This window comes from Callorhinus ursinus, unplaced genomic scaffold (genome assembly GCF_003265705.2).
Source record: "Callorhinus ursinus isolate GAN/ISIS: 27379988/994484 unplaced genomic scaffold, GSC_fseal_2.0 scaffold58, whole genome shotgun sequence".
In the NCBI taxonomy this organism is placed as follows: domain Eukaryota; kingdom Metazoa; phylum Chordata; class Mammalia; order Carnivora; family Otariidae; genus Callorhinus; species Callorhinus ursinus.
In genome coordinates, this window is record NW_027397120.1 from 5,687,861 (window position 1) to 5,704,737 (window position 16,877).

General features: G+C 45.4%; 2 protein-coding genes across 8 annotated transcripts in view; one reads left to right on the forward strand and one right to left on the reverse strand.

The window, feature by feature from the left end:
- INSYN2A (inhibitory synaptic factor 2A) overlaps window positions 1-9,633 on the forward strand; it is a 57,913-nt gene extending 48,280 nt beyond the window's left edge. For both annotated transcript variants that reach the window (XM_025880194.2, XM_073884747.1), the window contains one exon: window positions 7,041-9,633. In XM_025880194.2, the coding sequence (XP_025735979.1) occupies window positions 7,041-7,224 (184 nt within the window). In that variant the 3' untranslated portion in view covers window positions 7,225-9,633. The remainder of the gene's footprint in view (window positions 1-7,040) is intronic.
- Window positions 1-16,877, reverse strand: part of DOCK1 (dedicator of cytokinesis 1) — a 485,590-nt gene that overhangs the window by 281,347 nt on the left and 187,366 nt on the right. For all 6 annotated transcript variants that reach the window (XM_073884741.1, XM_073884742.1, XM_025880059.2 and 3 more), the window contains one exon: window positions 16,500-16,595. In XM_073884741.1, coding sequence (XP_073740842.1) covers window positions 16,500-16,595 — 96 coding nt within the window. The remainder of the gene's footprint in view (window positions 1-16,499; window positions 16,596-16,877) is intronic.

Sequence of the window (16,877 nt, forward strand, 5' to 3'; positions counted from 1 at the left end):
AATAATCATCGTTCCCTTGTAATTACAATGTCTGATCTCCATGGCTTGCTAGGAGTATGGCATAAGATATGCCTAATGCACATGTGACACTCTTGTTAGTGATCTGGTCCCTTTCCTACTTGATAAATTATTATGGGTAGAGGTTATAAATAGAGCTAGAGTCTTTGCACTTTGACCTCTCTGTGGCACCATTTATGGGAAGCTGACACGTGGTTCCTTGATCCTGGTGCATCTGGCCAGCCCATAACTCAGGCACTTGGATGAGGACTGGGTGCCAGATCAGTATTTGTACTCCAGAGGAACTCAATAGGATGTTGATCAAGTATGGAGCTTTGGTGCTGTTCTCCAGTATGGCCAGGATAAATAACCATTTAGAAAAGTCAGTAACAATTGCTCTGGCTATCCTAGTATAATTATAGCCAGGATAACAGGCTAGTGTTTTGGTTTTTGTAACTGTAATCATAATTTCCTTGCCATAGCATACCAGGAAAGGGGGCCAGATCTTAAAGTTTGGGTATATTATTATTGAATACTCATCTATTTCTGGTATTTTACATCTTACAGTGATTCTATAACCTTGAATTATGTACCTACTATGTGAAATAATGGTGAGAGGAGGATCCAGTTATGATAAATCATTTCTATGTTCAAAGTGTTAAAAGCTGATAATACAAATTATTAATATTTGAAACTATTGGAATGGGATCCACAGATAATATATAAATATATAACACATAGGCATATATTACATACATATATTCATTTTGATGATAAATTATAAATTTAAAATAAAAAATAGAACAGCATCATTCTGCAGAGATTTTAGAAGTGAGGGGATTTGGGTTCAGTTCATCCATTTATTTCAATTCAGTAACAAAGCATGTTCTGAGCCTGACACTGGACTAAATACACCTTGGACATAAAATGAATTAAATACGGTCCATCCCTCAATGAGTTCACAGTCATGAGAAAAAAGAGCTACAATCCGATGTGAGACAGACTTGCTTTAGTAAAGATGTGGAGACAACCATGCCTGAGGGGCAACCTGTGCTGGGGGATTTTGGACAGGACAGAGGGTGGGGCAGATGTGGTTATTCTGGAAATTCCACAGAAATAAGAGGTGACACGTAGCTAGGCTGGAGGATGAACAGAGACTTTGCCGAGGAGTTTTGGGATTTCCGAAGGTGACTCTGGAAGGTAACTGGGAAATGCGTTAGGGAGGAGAGAGGGAGGGGAGAGATGGAGGTGTGGAAAGAGGGGAAGGGGAGAGAGTGGGAGAGACAGGGAGAGAATGAAGGGGAGAGAGGGAGAGGGAGACAGGGGGAGAAGCAGTGGGAGAGAATGAAAGGGAGTTGGGGGGGAGACAGAGGAGGGAGAGAGGGAGAAAGCAAGCCTGCTGCTTGGCTGTTTCAGTGGTCAGAGGGAAAACCTCTGAAAGTTTCAACAAGGGTAGGGGAAAGTGGCCCAAGAGGAAGGACGGTGGAGCCTGCCGAGGGAAAATTCACTGACCCAGTTGGTGGGACCAAGCAGAAAGGACTAGTGGAGCTTAAGGCCAAGGTGCACGGCTTGGCCACCTGGATGAATGCCGGCCGTAGGCTGTTGGGAAGGACAGAGCAGCAGGCTGGAGGAAAGATATGATTTAGAACAAGCTGGATGTATGGTGCCCCTCAGATATTCAAGTGGAGATGCATTTGGGAGAGTATGATGGATATTTGGGGTCCTTGTTCTTCAACTACCTGGAGTCAGGGCCAGCGACATGTACAGAAACCAAGGACCAGGAGGAAAAGAGACTTGCCTAAATTCACCCAGCTCGCAAGGGAGACAGCCAGCCTGAAACTCAGAGCCTAACCTCAGTCAGGTTCCCTCTGAACAGTGCTGGAGTTGTCCATGGTGCTGACATGAAGCGGGCCAGATTCTAGCCCTAGACACAGAGCACTGCACTTTGGGGAACACAGCCTGTCCCACCCAGATCTACACAGCAAGAGCCACCACATCCCCCAACATGCTGCATTTCCCTGCACTCGAGGCTGTGCCACAGAACCCCAGTGTGGGGTGAGAGCGCATCTCCACCACTGTTTCACGACCCAGCAAGCTCAGGTCCCCATAGGTGAGATGATTTATCCACAGTGGCAGAGCATGAGTCAGTCAGAGCCCCAGAGAGCACCAGGGGAACTCGGTGATCTAATTCAGGGAGAATTAAAAACAGATGCTTCCGCTGTGCAGTCTACGGAGCCCCCCGACATTGCCGAGGACAGAGAAATCCGAGATTTCAGGTTTTCCTCCACTCCAGAAAACACAAGTGCTTGGGAGCCAAACTCACTTGCTTTTAACTCCTAACGGCTACACACAGAGGACTGAAGAAAGGGATGTTTTAACTACATTCCCCTTAAATTAACTTGATGAGTTGGCGACAGCCTGCTAAAGAAACTGGCAAGGTCCAAGTATTTATAGGAGCATCAGCTGAGCTGAGCTCCGACTGGAGAAGCTACAACCACGCTCCTCTGCAAAAGCACAGGGAGTGGGGGGGAGAGGTGTTACTACAAAGCCTAGCAGAGTCTCCGGGAAGAGAACAAAGCTTGTGTGCCAACTGACGAAGCAGCTTGAGATTCAGGACAGACTTTGGAAATGTACAGAATAATAATTTTGCAAGAAAAGTCCCCATACTTAAAACTCCCATTTTTAAGAGAAAAAGACTAACCAAAGAAATTGAATCTACAGCTTTAATCGTTTATCACAGCTGAGTCACGTGGAGCATGGAAAATGGCTTTGCAACAGCACCATGGAGCACCATCAGGTCACGTGATGGTCTCAACGCAAAGCATTTGGTCACATGGTTCAGCCCTCTGACGGAGAAGGGGATGCAGGCAGGGAAAGGAGAGATGTCGAGGTAAATATACAAGGAGCTCCTGGGGACTCAGGTCTCGTACACGGCCCCAGTACTCTGGGCACTGAGTCTCACCCAGCACAAGCTGTAGCCTTATGTTTTGTTCAGAGAACACCTAGCGTGGGTAAGCCTGGCCTGGCTCCAGCCCTTTCACGTTCATGCTTTGAAACTCAAGAGTCAGGACTTTCTCCAGATTGCTTTCCTCCTGACAAACAGCATTCAGCATGGTGTGCATCTCCCCAGGACAGCGCTTCACAAACACCAGACCCAGCCTGCAGGAGATGGGTGGCTCCACCAGCAGCCTCCTGTCTCATGTGTGCTGCTGGGCACACAGGCCCCAGAGGGTCCAGGGAGCTGTTTAAACCCCCACCAGAGTCCTAAACGACCATGATAAGGTCTACAACCCAGACTCGGAATACAAACATTATCATGTGTTCTTTCCACCAGGGGTAAGTCTCTGAGCTGGGACTGCTCTGGCGAAGCAGGACCGAACTGCATGGTGGAGGAGGGTCACCTCTGACAGAGTGGAAGACACCATCAGAGTCTCCAACTCAGGCCCAGGCCTTCCTCCAGCCCACGGGAATAAAATGCTACTCCCGAGTTTCCCGGAGCAGAGCACGGGAACTCCTGGCCACTTGTGACCCCATCCATTCTTTCCAAGGTCTTACTGCAGACTCTTCCAGAAAAAGGGAAGTAGAAGTGCAGGGACCAAACTCCAAAAAGATCTTGTGTGTTTTGCAGAAAATGTTTCACCATCTTCTTCAGTTAAGTTCTGATAGAATGGACGTGGAGATTCCACCTGGAGTGGGCCCACCAACTTCTTCCAAGAGAAGCCCTGTTTGACTGGGGCAAGGAGTGGGCTCAGTGTGGGAGGAGATGGGGGCACGGGCCATGGCGCTGACCCAAATAGAGCAGCCCAGGGCAACTGGGACGGAAGCCAAGGTGAATTTGTCTTTTAAGGCTCTGTGCTCATTTGTTTAATTCAGTAAATATTATACAGTCAACTACCAGGATCCAGGTCCTGCTGTAGGTCCTGGGAATGGGGATGGGACAGCATCCCCCCTAGTCCTGGCACCTACATCTGGGGGTTAGAGGCAACATAATACAGAAACAAATAAGCAATTATTCATGGTGAGGACAGAGAAGGAGAAAAGAAAGGAGCAGTGGTAGGTGATCTGTCAGAAGGTGTCTAGAGAATGAGGAGGTAATGTGTACCTGGAGGACAGAGGGAGGAGGAGCGGCCAGCCATGCCAGGAGCAAGGACATGTGTTTCGGGCAGGGAGAAAGTAAAAGCCATGAAGACTGTAGCAATGGTGACCACTCCCACACCGTACCGTCTGCCGGGCAGCACGTGGGGCCCCGTCACCACACCTGGTATCACTCAGGTGTCAGTGCTGGCGCCCAGAGTGAGGGCAGTACCTCTCCCCCTGGCAGCCCCCACCCAGGCACGATCTGGATAACTCATAGGCACACGGGTCTGTGTGCCGAGTCCCAGTGCCCTGTGTCCATCGGTGGCTTCTGTGCAGGTCCTCTGCTCGAGCCAGGACAGCAGGTGCTGCTTTCTTCTGGCCATTTGGCTAAGACTAAGGGGACCTTTGCTCTGTGTCAGCCAGAGTTGGCCAGACGACTAACCTTCAGACACTGCCCTCTCCGGCGAGTTGTCTGCTTCAGATCAGCCTGGTGACTTGGTGTGTTCCTTCCACAACAAGGCCCCCCAGAGGAAAACCGTGTACTCAGGGATACACACCATGTGTCTGCTAGCCAGGGCACACCGTTCCACAGGCAGATGCCCTGGCACTCGGTGGCCACACACTCTCCCTCCATACGAAGCCGGCTCATACTTCTGCTCCTGAGGGCAGCTTCTCAGTAATGGCAGAGGGCAAACAGGAATCAACTCAACAGACAGAGTCGAGTCATTTTGTTAACAAGAACTCAGATTAGATTACTCTGTGATTACATGGTTCCGCGGTGTGATAAATTGGTTAATAACAGGATTCCCAGTGTAGCGGCTTAATGGGAATTCCATAATTACAGGTACCCAGAATTGTACTGTTAGCCTAGGAAACGCGAGCACCCGCCTGCCAATCTAATAACTCAAAACCTATCTGGGACCGTTGAAGTGGTTATGATCTGGAGAGCATGCTTTCAGTATTAACCAAGCACCTGATAAAATTACCCCTTTGAACCTAACATACCATGTTGGATGCCACAGTATCTCACAAACTCAACCGCAAGGTCCTCGTTTTCCTTGTGAAAGGACCAAGCTAAAGAATTCTTCCATAGATATCTTTGTCACTGGTAGCTCTGTTTCCCAGGATAAAATGAGTGATCAAGAGTTAATAAGGATTACATGATATCTGAATTGCATCTAACGGGTTTAGGAAATTTTTTCACTGATGTGCCTTTGCGGGGGAGAGGGGGGTTGGAAATCCTCACCGTAATTCAGGGAGACTGTCAGGCAGGGACTTGTCCAAGCCCACACGGCCCCCGCAACAACAAGAGGAAAAGGCAGGATGTTGGTCCCTGTTCTTCCTACCATAGCACATAACTGCTCATGGTTCATAAAAGCTGGACTGCCACTTTCCACAACTGCCCTTAAGGGGAACTGTGCCTCCATCATCACGCGTTCTAGATTAGCAAGGCACGAGCTCACAAGGTTTCGTTCTGCCTCCTATAAACTGCAGTGTAACTCAAAAAGGCCCTCTGAAATGAAGGGAAAAAATAATTCTTGTTTTGGGAGCAGGGGCTAACTAGCCATAAACTTCCCCGACAATATTTTTAATTTTTCCAGTACTATTATAGCCTTAGATGGTAAGAAAAATGGAACAGTGGATTTAAAACATAAAATGGCCCATTAGATGGGTCTTGAACTTATTTTTAAAACTCTGGATAGTACAACTTTGCTGTTTTGTCTTTCCAAAATGTCAAAATTTGGCTAGGATTAATGGTTCTCTAAATCAGTAGGATTTCATGTTTATAAATGGTTTACGGCTCTACTGGATATAAAATGTTATGAGCTCATGTATTATCATCATCGCTGAGCCTTTACTGAAATCTACTGACATTTAGTCTGCCTCCAGACCAGACATGGAAGGAGCACAGGATGGAATTCTCCAGAAGCCTGGCGTGATGCAACGCCCACATTCAAAAAATCGGGGTACAGGGACAGTGAGAAGGGGGGCAAGGCTCATCACTACCATGACAGAAAAGTGCCACTGGACCAGGGCATCCCTTCCCCAAGGCCAAGGGAACCCCCTAGAAGTTAGTTAGTTAGGGGATCAACAATGGGGTTCCCAAAGCCATGAAGGGAAGGAAGGACCCCAGGCAGGCCACAGTATTCTGTGGAGAAATTTCTTAAGAAAAAACTGCCCTGAATCCTATCAATCTAACACAAACATCATCACTACTGCCAAAGGTCCTTCCTCATGGCTACACGTCTTCACACTTTGGCTTCAGCAATGTAATCACAATTTTGGGTTATTTTCACTGAACACCCTGTTCTTGCCTGAAAAACTGTCTTTGATCACCACTGAGTGATGTTCAATGGCGTGGACTCCATAAAAACACTGTTTTCCCCGAGGCTGGATATCATGGCTCTTACCACGTTGGTAGGCAATGAGATTCTGTAAGGAGAACAGAAGCCAAGGTCATGTCATGCCACAACCATCTGAGGTGAGATCCATGGATTTCTCTGATCTTGTGAAAAGGTGCACGGGCACAGGGCTTTCACACCCCTGCTCTATATGTGCTGGGATGGCCCCTGAACACCCACACTTCTGGTTACCTGTTTATTCCGTGAAGCACGTGTGCAGTCTACAGACAAGCAAAAGGGTTATTTGGATGTCATCTTTCTCATTACAACAAACACACGACATACCCTGACACAAGCTGAGTACGTTAATAAAACTTCAAAGGCTCCCCCACAAAAGCAAGTAAGTGATTTTCAAAGAAAACGAACCTATTTGAGACAGTTCCTAGGGACACAGAGCTAAAATAGATCAGAGCTGACTGCTTACTACTGAGCCATAAAATTACACAATACACATAACGCAAACCGATCATCACCCTGGTAGGATGTCACATTTTGCTGTCACTAAGGGGGATCTTTATATATGAAAGATCAAGCACTAAATTCTCCCCTCTCTCTTCTTCCCAGTGTGGAGCTGGACTTTAAGCAGCAAGAAGACAAGCTCCAGCCAGTTCTGAAGAAACTCCATCCTTTTGAGGAGACTCAGGTTGCACCTTTGCCTTACTCTCAGGAGCCCTACTCTGCTACTCCCAAACAAAAATCCAAACCCGAATCTAAAAAGCACGGAAGATGGAAACTCTGGTTTCTTTAAAACTCATGGTGTGTGAGCCTAAAGGCCATCTTTAAAACCCACTGGAGTTAAGTAAATCCTTTTCCAAAATGAATAGGATCGAGTGAGCCGTGGCTGGCTCGGGCGCCTCCCACTTCCCACCCTGCTTACCAAAAAGGCCTTTGTACCAACAGATAATGACCAGAAGCAAGGCAGTAAACGTCATACCTTGCCCGCTGTTCTTTGCCGTTCAGGGATGTGGGATGTAAACTCTGAAATGAAGCTTAGGTAGTCAAAGATGGTAAGTAAAAAATCCTGTGGCCCCACCCCCACCCCAGATCAGCAAGTGTGTCATGTTATCAGCCTGCGACACCGTGGGCTGTCACTCTGTACACAGCTAAAACTCATAATTATTTTCAAGCCTTTACTTTTTTTTCTTTTTTTTTAAATAATGAGAAGAAAAAGCAAGCCTTATGTTTGCAAAGGACTTCATGTTTATGTTTAATTTTGCAAATAAGCAGGGGGCGAGTGCCATTTTCAGCACATCAAATTCTGGAGAAAGCACAATTTTTTCAAGTGGTCGGAGACCATAATCTCTAAAGCGTGACTGTATGTGTATTTGCCTTCACGTGCTACAGCGCTAAGCCAAGTGACCACATCTCAGTGTCACACTGAGACCTCAAACTTAGCATTCTCTTCATCTCCAGACTTGCGACAGGTTTCCTCCTCATTTTCCATATGGCCAGCAGCCAGGAGTCGCCCAAAGTCAGGACATGCCTTTAATCACTGAAGTTGACAGGGTCAGAGCTATTGGATATACTAAGCTTTCTTAGATCTCATTTTTAATCTTTTGGTACCCAAAGGCCAAATGATAAATTCTGGAAAGAATTTGAAAACACACATAGAGATACACAACGGATAATACAGTCACCAATAAATCACAGGTGTTCTCTGCCACCGGAAAGTGTTTCTGTGGATCAGTCTTTGAGACACTGTTCATCACCAAAAGCGCGGCCAGACGTTTCATACAATTCATTCTGCTCTGTAACCACCGTGGAAGACTGGACCATCTCAAAGAGAAACTGCGTGTTTAGTTTAGCTGCTACCAACAAACAAACCTAATGTCACCTACATCTAACCTATTAGTCAGTTGTACTCAATGACATACCTAGGGGAAAGCTGTGAATCAAATGTTTTTAGGTATTTTTTAAATAAACAGTGACACTTAGAGTTCTCTTTTGATTACACATTGCAATACAAATCTTAGTTCCTTTATTTTTCCACTCATTCTTTTGCACCTTTGCAAGTATCTTTTTATAGAAATCAAAAGCCCCTCGTCTACAGTCTGTCAATTTTCCGCTCTTCACGATAGGAAGTAGAGAATCTTATTTTGCCTTTTTTTGTACAACTTAAATTTTGAATAGTTTGTGAACAGACAAGAAAACCTAGTCTTCAAGTTTCTGTCCAAAAGTTTCACATCTAATCTCGTGCTGACATGGACACCTCATTGATTAGATGCCAAAAGCGAAGTGGCTACCCTTGGTAAAAGGATCTCTACCCGCATTTTTCACATCGGAGCTATTTCTTGCCATGCGTTTTCCTCCTCACTCAACAGCAAATCTATTTTAGTTCCAAATGTTTCGATTCTACAAGGACCTGGAATTGAAAAAAACGAAGAGTGTACCCTGTAAGCATTCTTTGGGGATTACTCACATACTGCAGATGTACGCTTTAATTAAAAGAAAAACACATCTTTTGTGGAAACACTACGTGAGGATAGAAGTCCTTATCAGTAAACAGAATTGAGAAATATTTTTGTGCAAGGAACAGGACAGACATGTTGATCCTGTACCATGAAGGAAGTGCAATTGTTTCATGTAGACAAAAATTCAAAAAAAAAAAAAATGTGTTTCATGTATTTTATACTGTTTTTAACTAAAGTTATAAAAATGTTTGCAACAAGTTATATCCCCTGTGTTTTAAGAATCCCGACTATCTCGGTGAAATTGAAATAAGGGTGTTAGCAGCTTTCTAATTAGTGCTATAAATCTGTCTCAACAAGAGGGCATCCTAGTAAATAGAATGACATCATTGTTTGAAAGCGGTCTAGACCCCCCCCAAAAACAACAATTTTTTTCAGAGTCAAAAAGGAAACTGAAGATAATAAACTAATTCCTATTTAAAACTAAAACTATCTTCAGAATAGAAAAAAAAATTTTCCGAAATCATTTCATAATTTAATTGCAATGTGTCACGAACAGATGCCGATTCTTCTCTTAGAAAGATTTAAGTAAAAACTTTGACACAAAACCAAGGTAAAACGTACAGTACAGTGCTCCCTCATATGTATATGTACACACGGCATTACGTATAGAGATTAAATTATTATACTTGTCACTAAGTTCTTTATTAATTTTTAAATAAAAAAATCAAAGGTAATGTTTTGTGTGGCTCTTAAACTTATTTCATGGTCTCGATAATTTGGGAAAATAGAAGTAATCTAAGAAAGTAGTAATAAAGGAAGGATACTGGGGCTAAAAAGAACTTCCTCCAGTCTTCAGGAGAGGAAATGATGGTCTGGCGGCCGCTGGCTCATCTGGCCTGGCTGGAGGGGGCAGCGCTGAAATGCAGCTCGGACGGTACTTACCAGACCCCGGACCCTGGCAGGGGCTTCAGCCGCCAGGAGAACAGGGCACAAAGCACAATACAAGCTCACAGCAGGATCTAGCTAACTCGTGTAATTTTTAAAGAACCTCAAGGAGACAAATGAACTCATCATTGTTTCCAAGCCAAATCCTGTAACAGCCCCATGGAGACAGCTTCTCTCTAAATCATCCACCAAGCTGATCCCAGCCCCAGGGGACTGGCCACCTCCTTTTCTTCTTCTTTGGGGGAGGAAGGGAGGGTGAGTGAAAAATCAACACCTCAGCTGGGCTGAGCACCCTGTCCCTCCAGCAGACACCAACCCAATACTCGTGCCTTCTCCCAAGGGAGAGGTCCGCCTGAAAGCCTGGGACCAGAGAGGTCCCCACCCCCTTTCCTGCTGTCTGCATTAACAGAGTCCACCTGCCAGGATGGTGGGACCACTGAAGCTGAGACAGAAGCTCTGCCACCCTCACACGCTCACCAGGGAAAAGAAGAGATGGGTATAACCCGTGTGCAGGGTGCAGAGGAAGACCCAGTGCGCCAGCCTGGGGCATCCGGGGAAAAATCCTCCAGGTCCCAGTCCCTACTCACTCTGAGCCACCTACAGGTGCTGCATCTACAAAGTAGATACAGCAAAGGGCATTCCCTTGTGGGTACTTTCCAAGTGACTGGTTTGTGACTGGCCTCCAAGGAGGGGTCCCAGGGCCTCTGCATCTGCTCCTTGGATCTCAGGCCCTCCCCCAACCCCACCAGAGTATAAATGGGGAGGAAATCAAGGTGTGGAAAAACCTTTCTAATTCGCCAAGGGCATAGGATGTGGGCAGGGTGAGGAACGCAATCGTGGATTATTACAACTCAGATGACGCACCATCAAATCAGAGTGGCTGCTCTGTGCCTTTCGGAGAAGAGACAACCGGGTCGTGAGCGTGTCCATTCCACGCCGCCTGGATGAGCACGGCACCTTTGCGAAGCCCACCACCGGAGGACTGACCCTTCCGGAGCATTTTTATCAGCAAGTAAAATCTGACTTGATTATTAAGCGAGGCAGTTTTGCTGGTGCAGGGTCACCTAAAATCGCAGCAGCCGCCTTCCGTACTGACACATCTCCTTTTATACTGATATATCTCCTTTCATCTTTTGAAAAGCTCTATCACTGGCACATTTGGCCTTAGATAAGTGTGCGACCAATTTATTTACTGGAGGAGCTATAGGACTCAGAGAGAGCGTTCCATGTTCTGAACCGGTGTTACCTAATCATGCGATCATGTGCAGCCTACATTTTGGCAGATGAGAAGGTCACGTGAGAGCAGCATACTGCCTTTTAAGTAGCTTGATAATTAACTGAAGATACCTTTGTGGTTCAGTATGAATATGCAAGAGCTGCATGGAATATTTTACCCAGGCAATGACATGTGTTCCTTCCTCTGGGGTAAATCCACAGTCAGGGACCAACCTTGAGAAAACACTAGAAATGTGAGAAAGCCAGGAAGAACTGCTGTACTGACACCAAATAAAAATGAACATACATAAAGCCATCACAGCTCCGACGCGCACGCACGTCAGGCTACGCTTTTCTAAAAGCCACAAGTCTTCAAGCTAGATTTATTGGCAAACATACCATGAAAGACACTTTTTATGACACTCGTATAGAAGAGAGAGGTACCATCCATTTGGAACTTTTATAACGTATTACTTTCTTCTGCAAATGAAGATTAAGAACACAATTTTTTAAGAACAAAATTCATACCTTAAATCCTTTACAACAAACATCACAAAAATGGGGACGAAACACATCTTGGTGAAAATATTGGGTCAGGAGTCTTGGTAAAAGGGCTCTCTTCACTGGGAGGCCAGTTCTAGGACACTCTTTTCCAAGTGCAGAAACAGGCCAGGTCCTTATAAATTACTGAGGCTCAAAGAAAGCACTGGGTTCTCGCTAACAACATCTCCCCCACCAGCGATGCCAATCTCATGATGAAACACACCCCGGGCCCGTCCGTGTCACCCCCAGTTGGCGCTCAGAGCAGGAGACAGAATAACTTCCATCACGGGAGTGTAGTGAATCAGGAGGTGTTCTGGTCACCAGAGCACAGAGACGATCCAGGCACCATTTTCCCCATTCCTAAGGCTTCCGGGTGCATTTTGCAAGGGACTCTTTCCTTAGAAAAGGCCCACATTTTCATTTAAGTGAATTAGCAATTGCCAGTCTTCTGGTGGGTATCCAGGCCATAGAAAAATCTTTAAAGGTCCTTCTTCTCACTTGATTACATTTTTAAAGAACCCATTAACAGCATGTAAATCTGATCACGGGCAAGAAGCAAAAGCACCTAAAATCAGAGGAGGCACAGCCCTGTGGATGACTCCTCTGGTCTTCCGTCATCCCAGCTGTGTGCACAAGTGCTGTATTCCAGCAAAGACACATGTGAGTGGGGGGAGGTGCGAGGTGGGCCGTGGGTCCAGTCACCCAGCAGAAGGCTGGTCAGGGCGCCGGTCCACAAACGAGAGCACCTAACCCAGCACGGCTGAGACCCATATACCATGACGAGGAACACTGCCTGAGACTGAGGGCCTCAGAAACTTCCAAAAAGGACGAGAAAAATAAGATCTGAAATCGGACAATATAAAACTAAGCATGTCACTCAATTACCCCACAGTACCAGACCCCAGTGGAATAAAGATAAAATGGCATTTCAATTCTGCGCAAGGTGACCCCAAGGCTTCTGGGTCTGGGCCTCTTTCAGGCATCTACAAGATCTACGATTCTGTACTTGCCAGATGCAGTTTTATTTGTTAAAAAAGTACGATACTTAGGATTATGGCATATTTTTATCCTATGCATGAGATGCATTCCAATAGCTCATTTCACACAGAATGCTGAAAGGTATAAAATGAACTACAACAAACAATATACAATCAGCTGTACAGTGTTTAGGAAACACCACAGACACAGATAAAAGAAAAGGCTCAGGGCGCCTGGGTGGCTCAGTCGGTTAAGCGTCGGCCTTCAGCTCAGGTCATGATCCGAGGGTCCTGGGATCGAGTCCCTCACTGGGCTCCCTGCTCAGCAGGGAGTCTGCTTAACCCTCTGCCCCTCCACCTCCCCCTACACTCTCTAATAATTTTTTTTTAAAGGCTCACACTGTATGTCACAGATTCTCCAGTGACATGGGAAGTCCCTCATTTCTCAACTCCGTACATAAACAGATGGGAAAACTGTCAGCCCACGACAGCATTCCCAACTAATGACATTCCGATGGAAACAAGGCCACATTCCAGGTATTACTGTTGACAGTATCGTGGAATAAATCATGACACAAAGCATTAACTATTCAACACTTCTTTAATCATTTTAACTTTTAAATCCATTTCCAGTGATTACTTAGAAACCTTAAGCTGATTTATAGTTACACCATTGACATTCCACTTATGCAAAAACAAGTAGCAAACACATAGGGACTGAAATCTCTGTGATACACTGGAATATTGCAGCGTACCCACGACAGGTCTGGAAACCATTCTCTGCTCTTCCCCTACTCTAAAAGGTCCACTGACTTGAGTTTTTTGTCCACCCTGTCAGGGATATTTTTCTCCCCAGATCTTCCTCTAAACTAAATTCACAGATGACATTAAGAAGCTAATGCATCTGAGCAAATCGGAAAAGCAAGGTCAAGCACACTGAGCAGGACAGCATTTCCGTCTTCCCACTCTGTGGACATCACAAGGGCTCACGGTTCCTTGATGACTTAAAAGATTCTTCTAAAGAACTCATTTTAAAAGGTAATCATCCTTCATGAAAATATCTTAATGCTGTTGTTGCTCATTGAGTAATTACAGCTTATTCAGAATCTGTTTTTTCTTTTGAGAGTCTTTCCATGACAGCCTCGTTGGTTTCACAAAAGGAATCTCCGGACTCTTTTTATAGATATTAAAGATGTTGGAATTGGGAAGAGTCAGCTTAGGGCCTAAATCCCCTTCCTGCTTCTAAAGACTCCTGTAGGAGAAAGGATGGTGGGGAATGGGTCTGGACGTGGGTGGTTTGCTCTGCACCCCTGTTCCCAGACAAGGCCTTGAACCCTTGCCGACTGCTCAATAGGAACAGATCCCCAGCTGGCTAAGACTGAGCGTGGGTTCTCACTGTCATCCCCCGTTCTTAGAACATGCACGGGCTCTTCCTCAGGAACTCCTGAGGGGTCCTCCAAGCCCTTCGGGAAAGGGGCACCCGACCCTCCCTTTACCTCCAGGAGATTCTAGCGTGTGGCCCATGGAAATGACTGAAAGGGGCTAAACAGAAAGGTGCTTACTTACTTTGCTGGTCAGCTGCCTCCCTACCGAGGATGAAGACCTAGGAGCAATTCACAGTCCCCTTCGATACCTCCTGGACACCACGGAGATGAGCAAAACCAGTATCAGTCTTACAGAAAAGACTAGGGAAACCAGCTCTGGCACCAAACCAGGGTGCCAAATCACAGTTTCCAAGCCATCTGTGAGATCTAGAACTATTTCTTATGTCTCTGTAGGACATTTTCTGCAGTTACAGAAGCACGGTAAAGTTTAGAATTAAATAAAAATCTTCCCACTCCTTACACAGTGGCCAGCACAGAAATTAAGTGTCAGTAACGTGCTGCTATCATGATCACCACTATGGGCATCATGCCCAAGATGAGAACTTTCCCAAAGACATCTGGAACCACATGGTCTGAGAGAAGACATCACACTCCACCTGCTCTGTTCAACCTTCGCTAGATCCATTGACTGAAAGCACCTTACAACCTTTCCACATTCCAAGCACCATCCAAACTTCTATGAGCTCCTTCTTGTCTTCCTCATCCCAGCTTAACTGCTTGCCAGCAGGTGATGGCCCAACTGAACACCCTGCTAGGGTCAGCCCCCTAGCCCTAGAACTCTCTCTTCAGTTCACTGGCCCCGACCCTGGCCACCACCCCCATCTGCCCATCACTCACTCCCTGCAACCCCACAGTGGCATCACGTCACCCCCACCTCTGTAATCCAGCCCATTCCAACAGTTCAACCAGTTGAACTTGGTTGAACTTCAAGCCACACATCACCCATCCCGCCTCAGGCCCCTCAGAGGTCCACAACACGAGAGTGTTCCAAGGGCACCCATGGCACAGCCCCAGGGAGGCAGGAGCACCAGCCCCCGGGGTGATCCTGGAGTCATCTCAGTCTTAATCCATGGGGCCCCATCTCCACCCACCTAGGCAAAGGTGCTAAGATTAGAGAAAAGAACGGGATAAGGTAGACAAATCTACTGCAGAATAATGGGAAAGTCCACTGCAAATAAAGCCAACGTACAGGGAAATGTTTTATTTCCTAATTTATACATGTGATCGTCCAAACCTAAATGAGACATACCTTAAAAAGGGAAATCTGAACGTAACACATGTTGAAACTCTGAAGCATAAAGTAGGCTGTTTTACTGGATGGAAACATACTAAGGCAGCAATTGTCCCAATTCTCTGCTACCCAACTGTGATTTCACCCAAAACTGCATCCTTTACTCATGCCAGCCACAGAAACCAAACAGATCTAATGCTACCTATGTTCTTGCCTTGCTGCCTGAACAGTCATGTACGTCATCTTACTTGTGCCCCTCCCAGGATAAGCAGAAAGAACTATGGTCACACAAGGAAGACCGATGTATCCAGTCTGGTTGCCAATGAAAACTCTTTAACTGGATGTTTTGTTCCTGGATTTGAAAAATTATTTTTTTTGAAATGCCCAACTTAGTGAAATAACATGTACTAGAAATGAGGGGAAATAAAAGGGACCTATGTGTGCATCTTTTGCCTAAGAAACCAAACTTAAGAATAATGGTTGGGGGGCGCCTGGGTGGCTCAGTTGGTTAAGCGACTGCCTTCGGCTCAGGTCGTGATCCTGGAGTCCCGGGATCGAGTCCCGCATCGGGCTCCCTGCTCAGCAGGGAGTCTGCTTCTCCCTCTGACCCTCTTCCCTCTCGTGCTCTCTGGCTCTCATTCTCTCTCTCTCAAATAAATAAATAAAATCTTTAAAAAAAAAAAATTAAAAAAAAAAAAAGAAGAATGGTTGGGAAGGAGAATGCTAAAATCTGGGCTGGGGGGAGTCCCATAATACAAAACTTGAAAAACTGTCTAAATTATTATTAAAACTTTCTCGAGAAAAAAAATCACAGATGCAATTGCATACCTCAGTCATCTGTAGAAGAGAGACATCTACAATATATCAGAGTAGACAATAAAATAGCTGGGTTGGAGCACCTCAATTACTTTTTAAGGTCCTTCATAAAATTTTATTAACAGCATCTTAAATGTAAATACGTAGCAAGAAACCACCAGAAGAATAAAGACTTAGAAGAAAATACATATCCTTTGCTAGAAGTAAATTACAAGTAAACTAGAATCAAATGTTTCTGTCTCCAAAATGTTGGTTGTTTGCTGACCCTTCAACTTGGACACTTGCTTCTAGAATCATGGAAAAAATCAGCCTATTTTATAAACCAGACTGTATATAAATGCATGTCGGTGGCTTCTTACAACACAGTAAAAGTAGCTTACTATCAAAAGGCAGCTGGAAAAGGACCAAGTGGATTTTGGGGCCTGAGAGTAAGTGACATGCCAGAGAAGGATGGTCTTGGCCACCATCACACACCCAAGCACACATCACTGAGCACTTACAATGAGTTCGGAATCCCGTCCCATGGAAATGACGGTTCGGTTGACTGTCCGGAGAAGTTTCTCCATGATTATCTGGACATGCCTCTGAGTTGGCCCCTGGAGGAAGACACACCAGTGAAAACCAACACCTAAGACAATCATTAGCATGCAAGCCTTGTCGGTTGTCACTGAATCCATTTACCCTGTAAAAAGTAAATCAATTATAACCCTTAACGAGATGAAGAATGGCCCTTGTCAAAGGCAAAAAGCCTTCACAAAGAAAACACAAGGCATCTTATTAATTATAGTCCATTAATGGTAATTTGTTATATAATCATAGTAATTTAATTTAAGCAAACCTTAAAAATAAAACAAATCTGTTTAAACAATATAATGTTT